The 12,954-nt window shown below is 38.3% G+C and overlaps 1 protein-coding gene across 2 annotated transcripts in view; it reads right to left on the bottom strand.

Annotated features, from left to right (window-relative positions):
• Window positions 1–8,770: 8,770 nt before the first annotated feature.
• Window positions 8,771–12,954, bottom strand: part of LOC136100655 (damage-control phosphatase ARMT1) — a 52,217-nt gene continuing 48,033 nt past the window's right edge. For both annotated transcript variants that reach the window (XM_065835982.2, XM_065835983.2), the window contains one exon: window positions 8,771–9,935. In XM_065835982.2, the coding sequence (XP_065692054.2) occupies window positions 9,735–9,935 (201 nt within the window). In that variant the 3' untranslated portion in view covers window positions 8,771–9,734. The remainder of the gene's footprint in view (window positions 9,936–12,954) is intronic.

Below are 12,954 nucleotides of genomic sequence, written 5' to 3'. Positions count from 1 at the left end.
AGGTAATGGCAGAGACTCAAGCAGTTGTGCTGCTGCTGCTATTTTTCACTCTTATTGTTATGAAAATATGAATGTTATAATGAGAAGGCTTTTTCTGCTTAACATTGAATAACAAGATCACTAACCTGTGCCTGGCTGAGAAACAGTGGAGTGGTAAAAACAAATTTCTGGCTACAACCCTAAGACAAACGTAGTCTCACTTCTGAAATATTTGTTTAAAGTGTACTGGGTTCAGAAATTTGTTCTCCAAGGCCACAGAAGGTGTGTGGCCATCTATAAGAGACTTTTCAGAACAGTTTTAGCAAGGACTTTTTTAAAATTAAAAGATTGCAGTTTGGGGGATGTGGAAATTACAGTCTGTCTGAGAAATAAGCATCATTACAGTTCATTGTGAGCTAAAAGCAAAACTAGAAGCAAGTAACATAGAACTATATTTCCAAATTATTCTAAAGAAAAAAAATCAACAAATTATAGGGAGTCTTTTATGTAACCAAATATAAAATCACAATTCTCTAGTGCTTCATCTGTGAAAATTTTAAAGAACTTTCTAAAGGTGGGTGGGCAGCTATAATTACCTTGCTTTTAAAGAGAATAAACACTTCAATGCTAAACCTTTCCAGAACTGGAACCTTGGACCATAGGGTAGAAAGGAATGTTCTTCTATTATAAAAAAAAAAATACCTTTTTCTCTGGCAGATAGATAGCTTGCAAATGTATTTTGGAGGTTTAACTATGACAGAGATAAAGGCCAAAGTATGTAAAAAAGCATATTGTTACACATTTGTAACTAAATAGCTGCAAACTTGCAGGATTTGGGGTATCAAAGGGGAAATATCCAGTTACAAGAGCACTGGAATTTGTAAAATGGAACAATAAATATTTGACATTAATTAAATTTTCCTTTTCAAAACAGTAGTGCAAATAGTAATTTTATATTGTGTGGATTATACCATTGATGCTGCTAAGGACGTGTGGTAATCACCAGTAATTTTTTCTTCCTGTAAGAAGCATTAATTTATTAAATTTAGTAGTTTATTTTGTTTAGCATATTCCTTGTGATATTTATCTTTCATTGAATACATTTACTTTTAAAATGCCTGTTTCATTTAGGAACTATAAAACAAAATTCTCTATTATACAGAGGAGAAACAGGATTCTCAGCTGTTCTCCAAAGCTGCACTTCCTCCCATTTCTGGGTATAATAACATACCAACTGGAAATCCTTCAGTGAAGTGCTTAATCGAAGCCAGGTGAACTCACTGAGACACTGGCCACAAGTCAAAAGCGACATCTTTATGCTCTTGCTTCTCCCACCACTGGAATGGGAACGACCAGGAATTCTTCCGGTGGGGAAAGTGACTTTTTTTTGTGATAACACTTTTTCATGGAAAAGGCCACCTTCTGAACATTTTGCAGTTTTCCAAACAGGTTAACCAGCATTTTAGCTGTGTCCTTGGGAGATTCATCTCCTGCAAGGGGCAAGCACTGGAGGCAGGCAGGGACCAGGAGCCTGGCTGGGGAGAGTCAAACCGCAGTGTCCTGCTGCCACGAGATGGAACGGTTGCCTAGTCATCTGTTGCGTATTAATGGGTGAAAGGCTTCTGGGGATGGCAGCAAGAAATGGGAGGGATTTCCTGCTTCCTCAAAATTAAACAGCCATTGCCATTATGGTAAGCAAGAAGTGCTAGGTGAGGGAAATACAATTATTTCTGTCTTCAGAATTCCTACATTTCAAAAACTTATTTGTTTGCCCTTCCATTTAGAAAATTTTCAAGCCAGCATTTTCTTCTTTTTTCTTTTTTTCCTCTCATTTTGACAGTATTGCTGAAGTCTGCCAGAGGCAGAAAGCATATTATTTTAGTTTTGCTTGTACCTATTTTTCAAACTTGTGTTCCCAAGTTTCAGAGGATATTGACCGTTGTAACTCCAACTGATCTTTAACAGCCATTCTGCATTCTCTGCAACTCCAAATCCCGGATATTAAAGCCCTTCCCATATGCAGAATGCATGTGCACAAGCACAGTGGAAGAACTTTACAAAGACTACATGTCCAGTCCTACTGGTGTTGAATGCTGGAAGCAGTGCTGTTTGTGAAAACAGACTTGACTCAAGACAGCCCCTGGGAGAGGTAGACAAGGAAGCAAACAGCACTTGCCAAACAGTGGTCCTGCAGCGAACACTGCTGCTAGCAGGTGCTTGTAGCAATCACTATGATGCACACAAAGCAAGAAAGTGCCTGCACAGCAAAACCTTTTTTTTTTGCATAGTTTTTTTCATCCTATGTCACCTTGTTTCCTCACACTCTTCCTCCTTTATCCTGACATATGAGTGCTGATTTTCTCATACCATTCATGGGTTTTCCCCTTACCGCACCCAACAGTTTCAGCCTCAGTTTCCCTCCTTTGCTTCCCACCCATCCTTCATCCTGGTCCATGACTAGGAAGCTGCAAATTGCTCCCATCCCCCTCAGCGCTACCCACTGCTTGCTTCTCAAACTTCAACTCTCATGAGCACTCATTCCCACATCCCTACCCAACTACTCTCAATTTTCTTGTTTTCCTTGCAGCCTACCTTTCCTGTATCTCTCCCATGAAACTTCCTTTCTCTTCACTGTGAAACCTGCCATAACCAGGTCCTTCACCAGTCTGTCTGTCTTCCTTGTAGCTTTGAGCTGGACCACTCCTTCCACTCCCGCTTGTTTCTAGTGAAAAGAACACTGGAAGCAGAGAGATGTGTCAACATTTGCTCCAGCCCAGAGCAGCCAGAAACACTCAGTATAAAGAAGGTCATTTTTTTACTCTGGCCTGAATTGCTCCAAATTACCCAATTTTTATTTCTGGATGTAGGCAAATTATGGCTTTTCCATTATTCTTGTTCTTAGGAATGAGTGAATCATTTTGGCTTGGATTTTCAAACAAATAAATCCAGTCAGCTGGCATGGAAGACTTCACTCCTCCTGTAAATAATTGCAAAGCATCACATTCTGTTACAGGCAGTGGTACTAGTGCTACAAACACACTTATAAACTGAACTCCCAAACTAGTCAAGAATTTCTTAGGAAAACCACAGAGGGAACATTTTGGAGAAATGCAACCTCTTCTTTGGCTTTCAAGCCAGGAAGCCACTACAAAGAACTATATTAAAAGTATTTGAAAGCATGCTGCTTAAGAATCAAAAAGGTGCTGCAAAATATTGTTATCCTGGTTAGGGGGATTTTGGATCTCTGTCACTTGCTGGTGCAGGCATTGCCATTCATAGAGCTTCATGAGACTGACAGGAAGCTTACTTACCTTGATTCGAAATCTAGTTGGGCAGCAATCCTCGGACACTTCGTCAGCACTGCCTCCTGCTCCAGCTTCCCTCTTTCCCTCTACATCATATGCAGATTTCCAATGGCAACTAGTCCTTGTTTCTATCCTGAAGCTTATCCCCTAGTTAGGGTAAGTTTATAAAACCTTGCAGTTAAGATTCATCACTAGAGAATTAGCCTGCACAACTCTGAACCCATGACATTATATTCTGTTTAGGTCATTAGTCAAAATCCATCTCTGTTTACTGGTTGTTTCTCAAATTTTAAATATTTATTCTTATATTTTATTCCCATGATCTCCATGGCCTGCTATCTTGAACTGTTAAGACGAATAGTTGCTAATAGTAAAAAAGAAAAGTTATCTTCAAGTATATTTTTAGCCACATGAATCAATCCATTTTAGCTCCATGACTTTGTGAGATGCATCTCACATACACTGTGTCTCCACCTCCTTCCACAAACTCTCAGGCAGCTAAATATCATCAATACGTGCTCAGATTTCGATCTCTAAATTTTATATGAGCCCCACACTACTTCTCCACTCCTGCTGAACAGTCCCAAACACTGTTATCTATCCTCTGTTCAGCTGTTCACAATCCATATTGTGAAAGGCAACCAGACCTAGCTAGTGGTGTCACACACTGAAGTGACACCATGGAAGTGTTAGTCTAACTATCTGTAATACCAAGCAATATCAAAATGATTAGACATTAATATTATTGTGATAATCACAGTACCAGTCTCACACTTTTCTGCACAGCCTGGCTTTTATGCCATAACCTGCAGGATTCCTTCAGAATTCCTGCACTGATGGCCATCATACTTCTGCTATAGAAATTATTGCAATGTGCTTCACAACCATCTGCACGTGTCTGGTTTGTCAGCTATCATTTTACCCTCATGGTCCTCCTTCTTCTTGCATCTCCATCTTCCCTACTTCGAACTAGCAGTACACATCTGTCCCCTTATGGTCACATGTCTGACACAGGCTTCCTGTTTCATAGGGTCCCTTTAGGTTGATGAAAACCTTCCTGCTTTTTCTTCTCCCCACACAAGAGCATACTTGCTGTCCCCACCCCAGCACCTCCAGAAAACCACCTAAAGGGGGTATGAAGTATCAAGCATCTGCAGCAGCCTTTTAGACTCTGCAGTCTTACACAAGAAAGTGAACTGTAGTTTGGTGTCTGCTGATCTCCACAAAATACTGCAGAGATCCCATGACACCCTGGCTAGAGGTGAAGTGTATAACACAGGAGGAAGCTGCCAGGGCTGAGGGACAGAAAGTGGCAGCAGAGCAAGAGCCTGGACAGGTTTCTCCAGGAGCTCTACACAACCTAGCAGACACTTGGGGATCCCTGCAAGGGACAGACTTGAAACCTTGCTGGATGAAGAGCGTGGTTAGACACAGAGATTTCACTGCAGATAAGTGATCTGTGAAAGATCAAGGTGAGAAAGATATTGTTAATAACAGCAAACTTAGCAGAGCATGTGGAGAATAAGAAAAAACAACAACTGACTTCAAAGAAAGGTCTGAGAGTTGTATGCCGGTACTGTATTTCTGCTTGTCCTTTGGAATGCCTGGTGGGTAAATTGTGAGTCTCTGATCACCCCGAAGTGCAAGAAGCCAGACAGAGTGGCTGGCCATGTCAGTTTAAATTGCTGTTTTATAATTCCTGCTGCATGTTTTTACACTGTTACTGCAGTATGAAGGATGCACAGAAGAAATGCTTTGAAATACCAGAAAGCTGGAGAGGGACTTTTTACAAAGGCATGTAGTGAAAGGACAAGTGGTAATGACATTAAACTGGAAGAGGGTAGATTTAGATTAGATAGAAGGAAGAAATTCTTCACTGTGAGGGTGGTGAGGCACTGGAACAGGCTGCCCAGAGAAGCTGTGGATGCCCCATCCCTGGCAGTGTTCCAGGCCAGGTTGGATGGGGCTTTGAGCAACCTGGTCTATGGAAGGTGTGTCTGCTGTCAGCTCTGCTGACACATTGCTGCCTTTACAGCAACACTGGGGAAGCTCTTCCAGCATCCCACAGTCACCACCCCCTATTTGTTTTGTAAATAGAGTTCCCAGCCCAGGGCCTGATGAGCAGAACAGCATCCCAGCGGTGGCTGAGGAGGGGACGTGGCAGCTGGTGGGGACACAGATGTTGCACACCAGTGTGCACACATCTGGACAGGCTGCCTGGAGCCAGCATCCTGATTTGGGGAAAAGAAACAAAACTTTTTTTTTAACAAATTCAAGCCTCTTAATCAGTGTCCTAAAGAGCATTTGTCACTACCAAGGTGTTGCTACCAAGAATATTTAGTACACACCAACATTCCATTTCCCAGAAAAAAAAAAAAAATAATCATTTTATGGACACACCTGTGTACCTGTACATATCCAGGGACCTAATCCCATCCAGCTCCCGGCTTGGTTGGACCTCCTGCCCTCTAGCCCCATCCTCACCATTTCCAAAAGCCACCTCACAGCTCATTTCTCTACCTGGGACTACTTGGAAATTAATAGTTTCCACCCCATTTGCTCACACTGCAATCTTCCTTTTATTTATTGCCTTCTGAAAATAAGTATTCTCTGTCTCACGACTCATTAGCTGACACTAAAACTGTCAGAAAAGTTGCCTGTTTTATTCAAGCAAATTGTCTTGTTTTGTAGATCTTTTATTTCTGACTCAGTTATTCTGGAGTAATTATGAATACACTCTAATAAACTCATCCTCCTTTTCTTCCAGAAAAAAACCACATTGCCATGGAGGATTCTTACTTGTTTTGACAGAAGGCTAAAGCAATCTGAAATCTTCCATTTGAAAAGGATTATGTTTGAAGACTCTTTCCAATTTCTATTCTGGCAAACTATCATTTTTTCTATTTTCCACATACTTAACTAATTTTGGTTTTCATGCTTCAGTAATATCAGAAATCCATTTTTCTCTAAATTCACAGAGAATTTCACTTCATTTTGTTCTGTTCCTCCCCCTTTTTCACTTTGATGATCAAGAGAAATGGTCAGCATCTGTAGTATTAAAAAATACTTCTATTTCATATGGAAAAGTTTGGGAGAATGCATGATCCAGTAGTCTTTTTCTCTAGAAATGTGCCTGATTCCCCACTTGTTTTTTTTTGTTTTGTTTTGTTTTGGTATTTTTTTGTTTCAGTTTGGTTTTGGGTTTTTTTGTTTAATTTAAAATTCTGTTATGACTTGGGCCATCCGTATTTCCCCTTCCGTGCACCATCATAATATATAAAATAATCCAGTAACTGAACAGCCTTAGGAAAATGTGGAAGATGCACACATCATCCACAAAAGGAAAATGTGGAAAAGCAAGCAAACTGCTTTATACAGTAACAATAAACTCTAAAGCAATATAAGTCGCAAGTCAAGTAATTTAACATGATCTGTCTTTATGCTTCTTCATTCTAATTCAGCAAAGCATTTAAAGGCCTTTCACACTTACCTTCTTTGAGGAATCATGGTTCTACTGCATTAATTCCTGTGTTTCCAAGAATGCATTACAAAAATATGCTGTATAAAAAAAAATTCAGTTGCATATATTTTAATATACTCATGAAGTTATAACACTATTTTTCTATTTGTGTTGTGATTTTATTAGTGCAATGTTTATGGCATGTAAAAAATTCAATTTCAATATCTATAATTGCAACATTTTAATTTGTTTTGCCTTTTTTTTAACACTGCCAATCTGAAATAACAAATTTTTCACTGGAGTTATTTCATCTATTATTTGAAGGAAAAACTCTAGCCCTGTGACTATGACCATTCTGTGATTTCACATATATTGCATGTATTCTGTTGATAAATCAATAATCCTTTACCACAATAAAAGAGTAATTATGAAAAGATAGCAAATGTTTAATTCCATATATTTTACTAATAAAAACCTACCTAATAAAAATAATGTACTGAAAGAGAGGTGTCTGCTGACACAGCCTAAAGACACACTTTCAGGTTTCTATCAGATCTGCCTTGTGTTGAATACATTTCGGGTTTAAAAGAAAAAAAAAAGCACATTTGAAACAAGTGTTGAAAACATTCATGAGCCTGTTTGGTCTGTTTTTTTTCCCAAAATTAAGACTAACTTCAGTGCTGTATGAAACAAACCTTGAAAAAAAATTGCAAGTCATTTTGAACTTTGTTCAGGGGTTAATTAAATTACATGGGTCAAAAATCACCTGAACTTTGTTCATGTCAAATTACTGCTTTACCTTTTTTTTTTATTTGCTTTGGCTAAATGAACAAAGATGTCAGTACTCTCCTAAAAGTAAAACAAATACAGGGAATATTAATAGTCAGCCAAGAGGTCATATGCCTTGATGAACATTAGCATTAATAATTTAAAAAATAGAGATCCGGTGGGGGGGGGGGAAAGAAAAAAGGTATTAGAAGCCCCTTTTTTTACTTTCTCTTCGCTTAACATGTAAGACAGTAATTAAGTTTTGCTACCAACTTAATGTGAAAACTTGCCTCCTTTGAAGTAATTTGGAAAACTTTGTTGGTGGCTTCTGTGGGGCTGGAACTTCACGACTGGTGCCACAGCTGGTCACAGGGCAGCAGGACACCGGACTGCTGAACATGGCAGGAGATTTTAGGTCTCCTGGCAGACATTAGGAAATCATGTCACAACCATAAAATACGGCCAAATATTCTTAAATACAGTATGACTGGCACCTTCAGAGATTATTTGTTAAAGTTATGAATGTATTATGTGGGTTGAGTGGACTAATTTTGTAATGCAGTGTATTGATCTTGCAAAATATGCTTTGTATAATGTGTATTAATGTGGATGAAGAAAACAGGTTTTGTTGTTTAGTAATAACTCAAGGACAAGTGTCTGTAGAATCAGAAAACACAAGCTGAAACTAGTCGTGTTCTCTCACAAAGAATTAGAAAATTCCCAACCAACATATCATGCTTATAAAATATTTATATTTTAGTCTTTTATATTACTTTGAAATTGTGATGCTTTCCAAAGTTTAAGTCTACATAATTTAATAGTAACTTCTCCTTTTAGTCCATTTATTAAACTTTACCTCAAAAACAATGTTACATTATGAAACAAGACAGGAAATTTATCTTAGTTCAGGTAGCCACAGGAGCATAAGAATTTACCATGTCTCCTCAAATGACTGATCTTGTGAAAGTTTGGGTGTTTTTTTACTAACAACTCACTGAGAAACAATTCTTCAGAAGCAAGTAAAATAAAAGCAACCGATAATGCTTTGAGTCCCTAGCCAGACACCAGAATTATCAGACTTACTTGAAAATTCTCATTTTTCTCAAAATAGTGCATTCAGTTTTAGTGAGGCGTTTCTCATTTCCTGAGAAACTGTAGAAAGTCCACAATGGTAGGACATGAATAAGTCATCTTTGTTGTTCTCACATCCATATAAAACATAGAATGGAGAAAAGACAACTAAAAACACAGAATCATGTTTAAGTGTGCTATTAAAACAGATTTATTGTTCAAAATTCTTTTAAAAAATCATGAAGTTTAACAACATTCAGAGAGGGTGATAGACAAGCAAATTTTATGATTAAACAGTGATTCTGAGCACCTCATCATTGCTTTTCTGAAAATAAAGACTTTAGTAATTCAACTATTTTCTGTAGTAGAAAAGCATTTTAAAATAACTTTTTATTAACTCAGAAGAACTGCCACTTATTTGGCCTATGGATTCATTGCCCAAGGAATACAGCAGCTAGAAGAAAAATTTTCAAGGCATCGTGACCAAAGGCAACATGCGATTTTACCAAGTACACCTGCGCCAGACACATGACTGGACCCTGTGAAAGAGCCTTTGCTGAAAAAGCATAACTTTTTGTTTTGGCACAAGAGCAGACTCCAGAAAACAACAGAAGAAAAAAATCCCTCGATCCAAAATCGTGATAGTCCTCTGTCTAATTTCTAGCTGTCTTGAAAATAAAGTCCTTATGCATAAAAATGCAGAGAGCAGTCCCATTTTGCAAGAGGAACAGCAGCAGGACAGCCCTTACTTTGTTCCATCCTTGTCACCCAGAGGTAAAGCATAAGGAATGTCACCAAAGCTGACATTCATTAGCAAATACTTCCCAAAACTGTGAATTGACCTCAGGTGGCCCATACCTTTAAGGCCTCTGTGATGAGACTGGAGGGCTATACATTATTCACATATTATCTATCATTTTCATAACTGAAGTATTACGCTGCCCAGGGGTTTTCTGTTTGCTCTCTCTAGGTTGCTGGCTTTACTCTCTCCATTCAGCTTAGTCTTCCTACTGAAATACTAAAAATCAGCCCATATTGGTATCTATAAAGTAGGGAACAGAACTAAATATCTGTTTTCTATATATGTCTAGCAGGTAGGGAAGCAGAAAACAATATTTTGCCTTCTTCTGTCTCCTTGCAAAAAGCACATTTTAGTGAAGAAGCCGCATGTTTCTTTGCGAGTGTTCTCCTGGTGCCCTTGCCACGTCTTGGAGGCAGACGCAGGGGAAGTAGTGGTGGTGATGGGAGTGAATCAGCCCTTCGAGACGTGTGATGATTTCATAGTCGGGAAGAGCCAGGCTGGTAATGTCAAGGCCAAGCATCTGCGAGACCACCTCTCGGAAGTCTGCCAGCTGCAGGAGCAAGTGGCAAGGAATTACTAATAAATCAAATACCAGGCAAAGGAGATGCCTGGAGAAACACACACAAATATGCATACAGACAAACACAAGTATTTGTATTAGCAGCGCAAGATATAGAGATTTATACTGTTCCTCAATACAGAGAACTGCAAACGATGGAAACAACCTTTTGGGGCGTAACTCAAACAAGAAAACAAGTAAACAGCTGAAGTACTAAGGATCTTGGAACAGAAACCACAGTTTCAAGTATTCTTTAGTATCCTTCAAAGGCATGTCTTCCCCGCTGACTCAACAGTGAAAACTGAGGAAAAGAGAGGACGAAGAGTTGTAGTTGACCTACATGATTACAATCTACACAAACAACTGGAAACTCTGCAAAAATCAGTCTTTGGCTGAATTAAACCCCTGCAAGACATGTATGCAGCAAACCCACCTGATCCCCTGGGAGCACATTAGGGTCTGTCCTTTGCACCAAATTTCTTGCTCTCATACCTTTGCTATTGCAAGCTGTTCCGACTCATTTACAACAACTGTCAGCAAACCCAATTGCACTACAACCATGTATCAAATGCAATCAAATTAAATTTGATGCACTGACCCAGATTATTGATCTGGTATGATTTTGCCAGAGGGAATACATACAAATTAAAACGTACACACAATTATCTCACTCTTTATTTCTGATGGGAAAAGCAATTGTGGGGGACTACGGTGGGTCCGTAGATTCCCTGACGCCATAGCTATACTGAATGGACAATAAATATGCTAAGAATTTAATAACTTCCATCAGTGAATAACTTACACTGGAAAGCACACGGAGCCCTTAAAGAAATCCTTTAGGCCATTCATTTATGTGAATTCTAAATTGAGGATTTTTTTTTCCACTTTAGTGGAATAACACTTAGACAGGAAACAACTTTTCTGACTATTATATTGTGGCATATAAAGTACAGTGCACACAAAGCTGCAGTTCCATGAAAATGCAGAAAAAAAGCTGACAACAAAACTGACAAAGAGAACCATATTGGATACGAAAACGCCCCACCACAGGACATCAATCTGAATTTTAAAACGTCCGAACAAAAGCAACAGACGATACATGGCTGGACACTCTTTAGAACGCTATGGCCTGTCTCATGTGGAGCAAGACGCGTGTTTATACTCTAAGGTGGATACAGTGCTGTTGGCACATCATGAATGACTTTTTTAAATCTTTAACTAAAACATATAAGACCTAGGAAAAAAAAAATAGATGAGAGATGTATTTCAGCTTTAAAAACAGTGTAACAGAGTTATTAAGAACACAACAGCTCTGCTGAAATACAAGAAGCTAATGTACCACATAACTCTGTTTAAGGCTTTCTTCAATAGCAGTTGTTCTAAGGTAGTCACAATTTGAAGAACAAGAGAGAAATAATAAAACATAAACATCACTGAAGACTCAAAACCAAAGGTTTTGCTACAACAGTAAGCACTTGTAATAAATTTTCTTCTCACCTTACATCCAGTGAGTAAAATTACCGGAAGTAAAAGGGAGGAAGTGAATGCAATTTAAAGCATTAACCCAAGATATTAGGAGGGGGGAGCAGAAGCAAAACAACAGACACTGCATTTTATTTTCATGCTGTACCTATAGGAAAATAGAAGGCTTTTATTCCAATAGGAAAAAAAGATGGGGGCAGGGAAACTAACAAAAAAATCCTTGTAACAAAACCATCAAAAACTCAACCAAATTATTGACATGTATATTCTTACTCCAAGTACTACTGCAAATAAGGACTTGAGTTAAGTTGATATAAAAATAAAATATAATCCATTTTTAATCTGTAGTTGACTGCAGTGGTCATATGCTGATGTCATCAGTCCCTGTGAACATCCTCTTGTCATCAGTCATTATGCATACTCTGTTCGGTCTTATTAAATTGAATGTCAGCTATGCTGTTATTTATTTATATTCAGAAATATGCAATAATTATAGATGAAGTCAGGAAGGTTTTCTGTTTACCCCACAGATAGAGGAAATCTAGTAAGGATTTCTGTAAACTTACTCTTGTAAAATGTCAGTATAACCCACTAATTTCCCAATATATATCCATTCTAATCTATACTTTTTTGACTCTTCATGTGTAGCTTTATGTCTCTGTGGTTTTCATTCTGCAGTATGATTTAATAATGCTTTGAACACCATTTTTTTAAATGGTTTTATATGTCTATCCAAGAACATGCACGCTTTGCTGTTATTTGCTGCAGCCACCAGAGCCAATTGTCAATCCTAAAGCAGACTAGCAGTGTTATTGCACCCTGCTGACAGGGTTTCACTTCTACCAACTCAGATGCTTTGATTCTGGGCATTCTCAAAACAAACAAACAAACAAACAAACAAAACAAACAAAAAAAAAAACACCCCAAAAAACCCCGCATACGCAGAAATGCCAAAGATAAATTTTCCTTCTTAAACTTAATAGGAATTATTAGTCTAAAGAGCAAAGAACAACCAGAAACACTGTGTTACATCCCAATTATGAGTTAATTTAGAATTATTTCAATCCAGTCTTAATTTCTGTCTTCACTTGGCTTTGTTTTGACTTTCTTTATGATCACAAGACAAATCAATGCCTTAACCACCTGGCAGTGGTCCAATTCTGCATACTCTTAATTTTTACAGCATGGAAAATTGCCCCACAGTATTACAACGTTATTTAGCATTACACATAGTGGTATCCATGGAAAGCAGAGAATACCTGAAAAAAACACACAAATGCCAGTACAAGCAGTCAACCTGACCACATCAACAACTCCATCAGGTATAAGCAATTTCAGTTGCTAGTAGTTTTCTTAACATGCGTACACACACAGATGACACAGCTGTGCTTATATTCAGATTAAATATATACATACATGCTCAGAGAAGTATTTAACATCTGCATTCACTACCTTTTACAGAGAGTGAGAGAAATCTGGTTTTGTTTAGTTTCCCTGAGAAGGAAGAACAAGCAAGTCCAAGCAGGGT

The sequence above is a fragment of the Patagioenas fasciata genome, chromosome 3 (genome assembly GCF_037038585.1).
Source record: "Patagioenas fasciata isolate bPatFas1 chromosome 3, bPatFas1.hap1, whole genome shotgun sequence".
Taxonomy (NCBI): domain Eukaryota; kingdom Metazoa; phylum Chordata; class Aves; order Columbiformes; family Columbidae; genus Patagioenas; species Patagioenas fasciata.
Note: the sequence above shows the minus strand (reverse complement) of the source record. Positions and strands in the feature narration are given on the sequence as shown.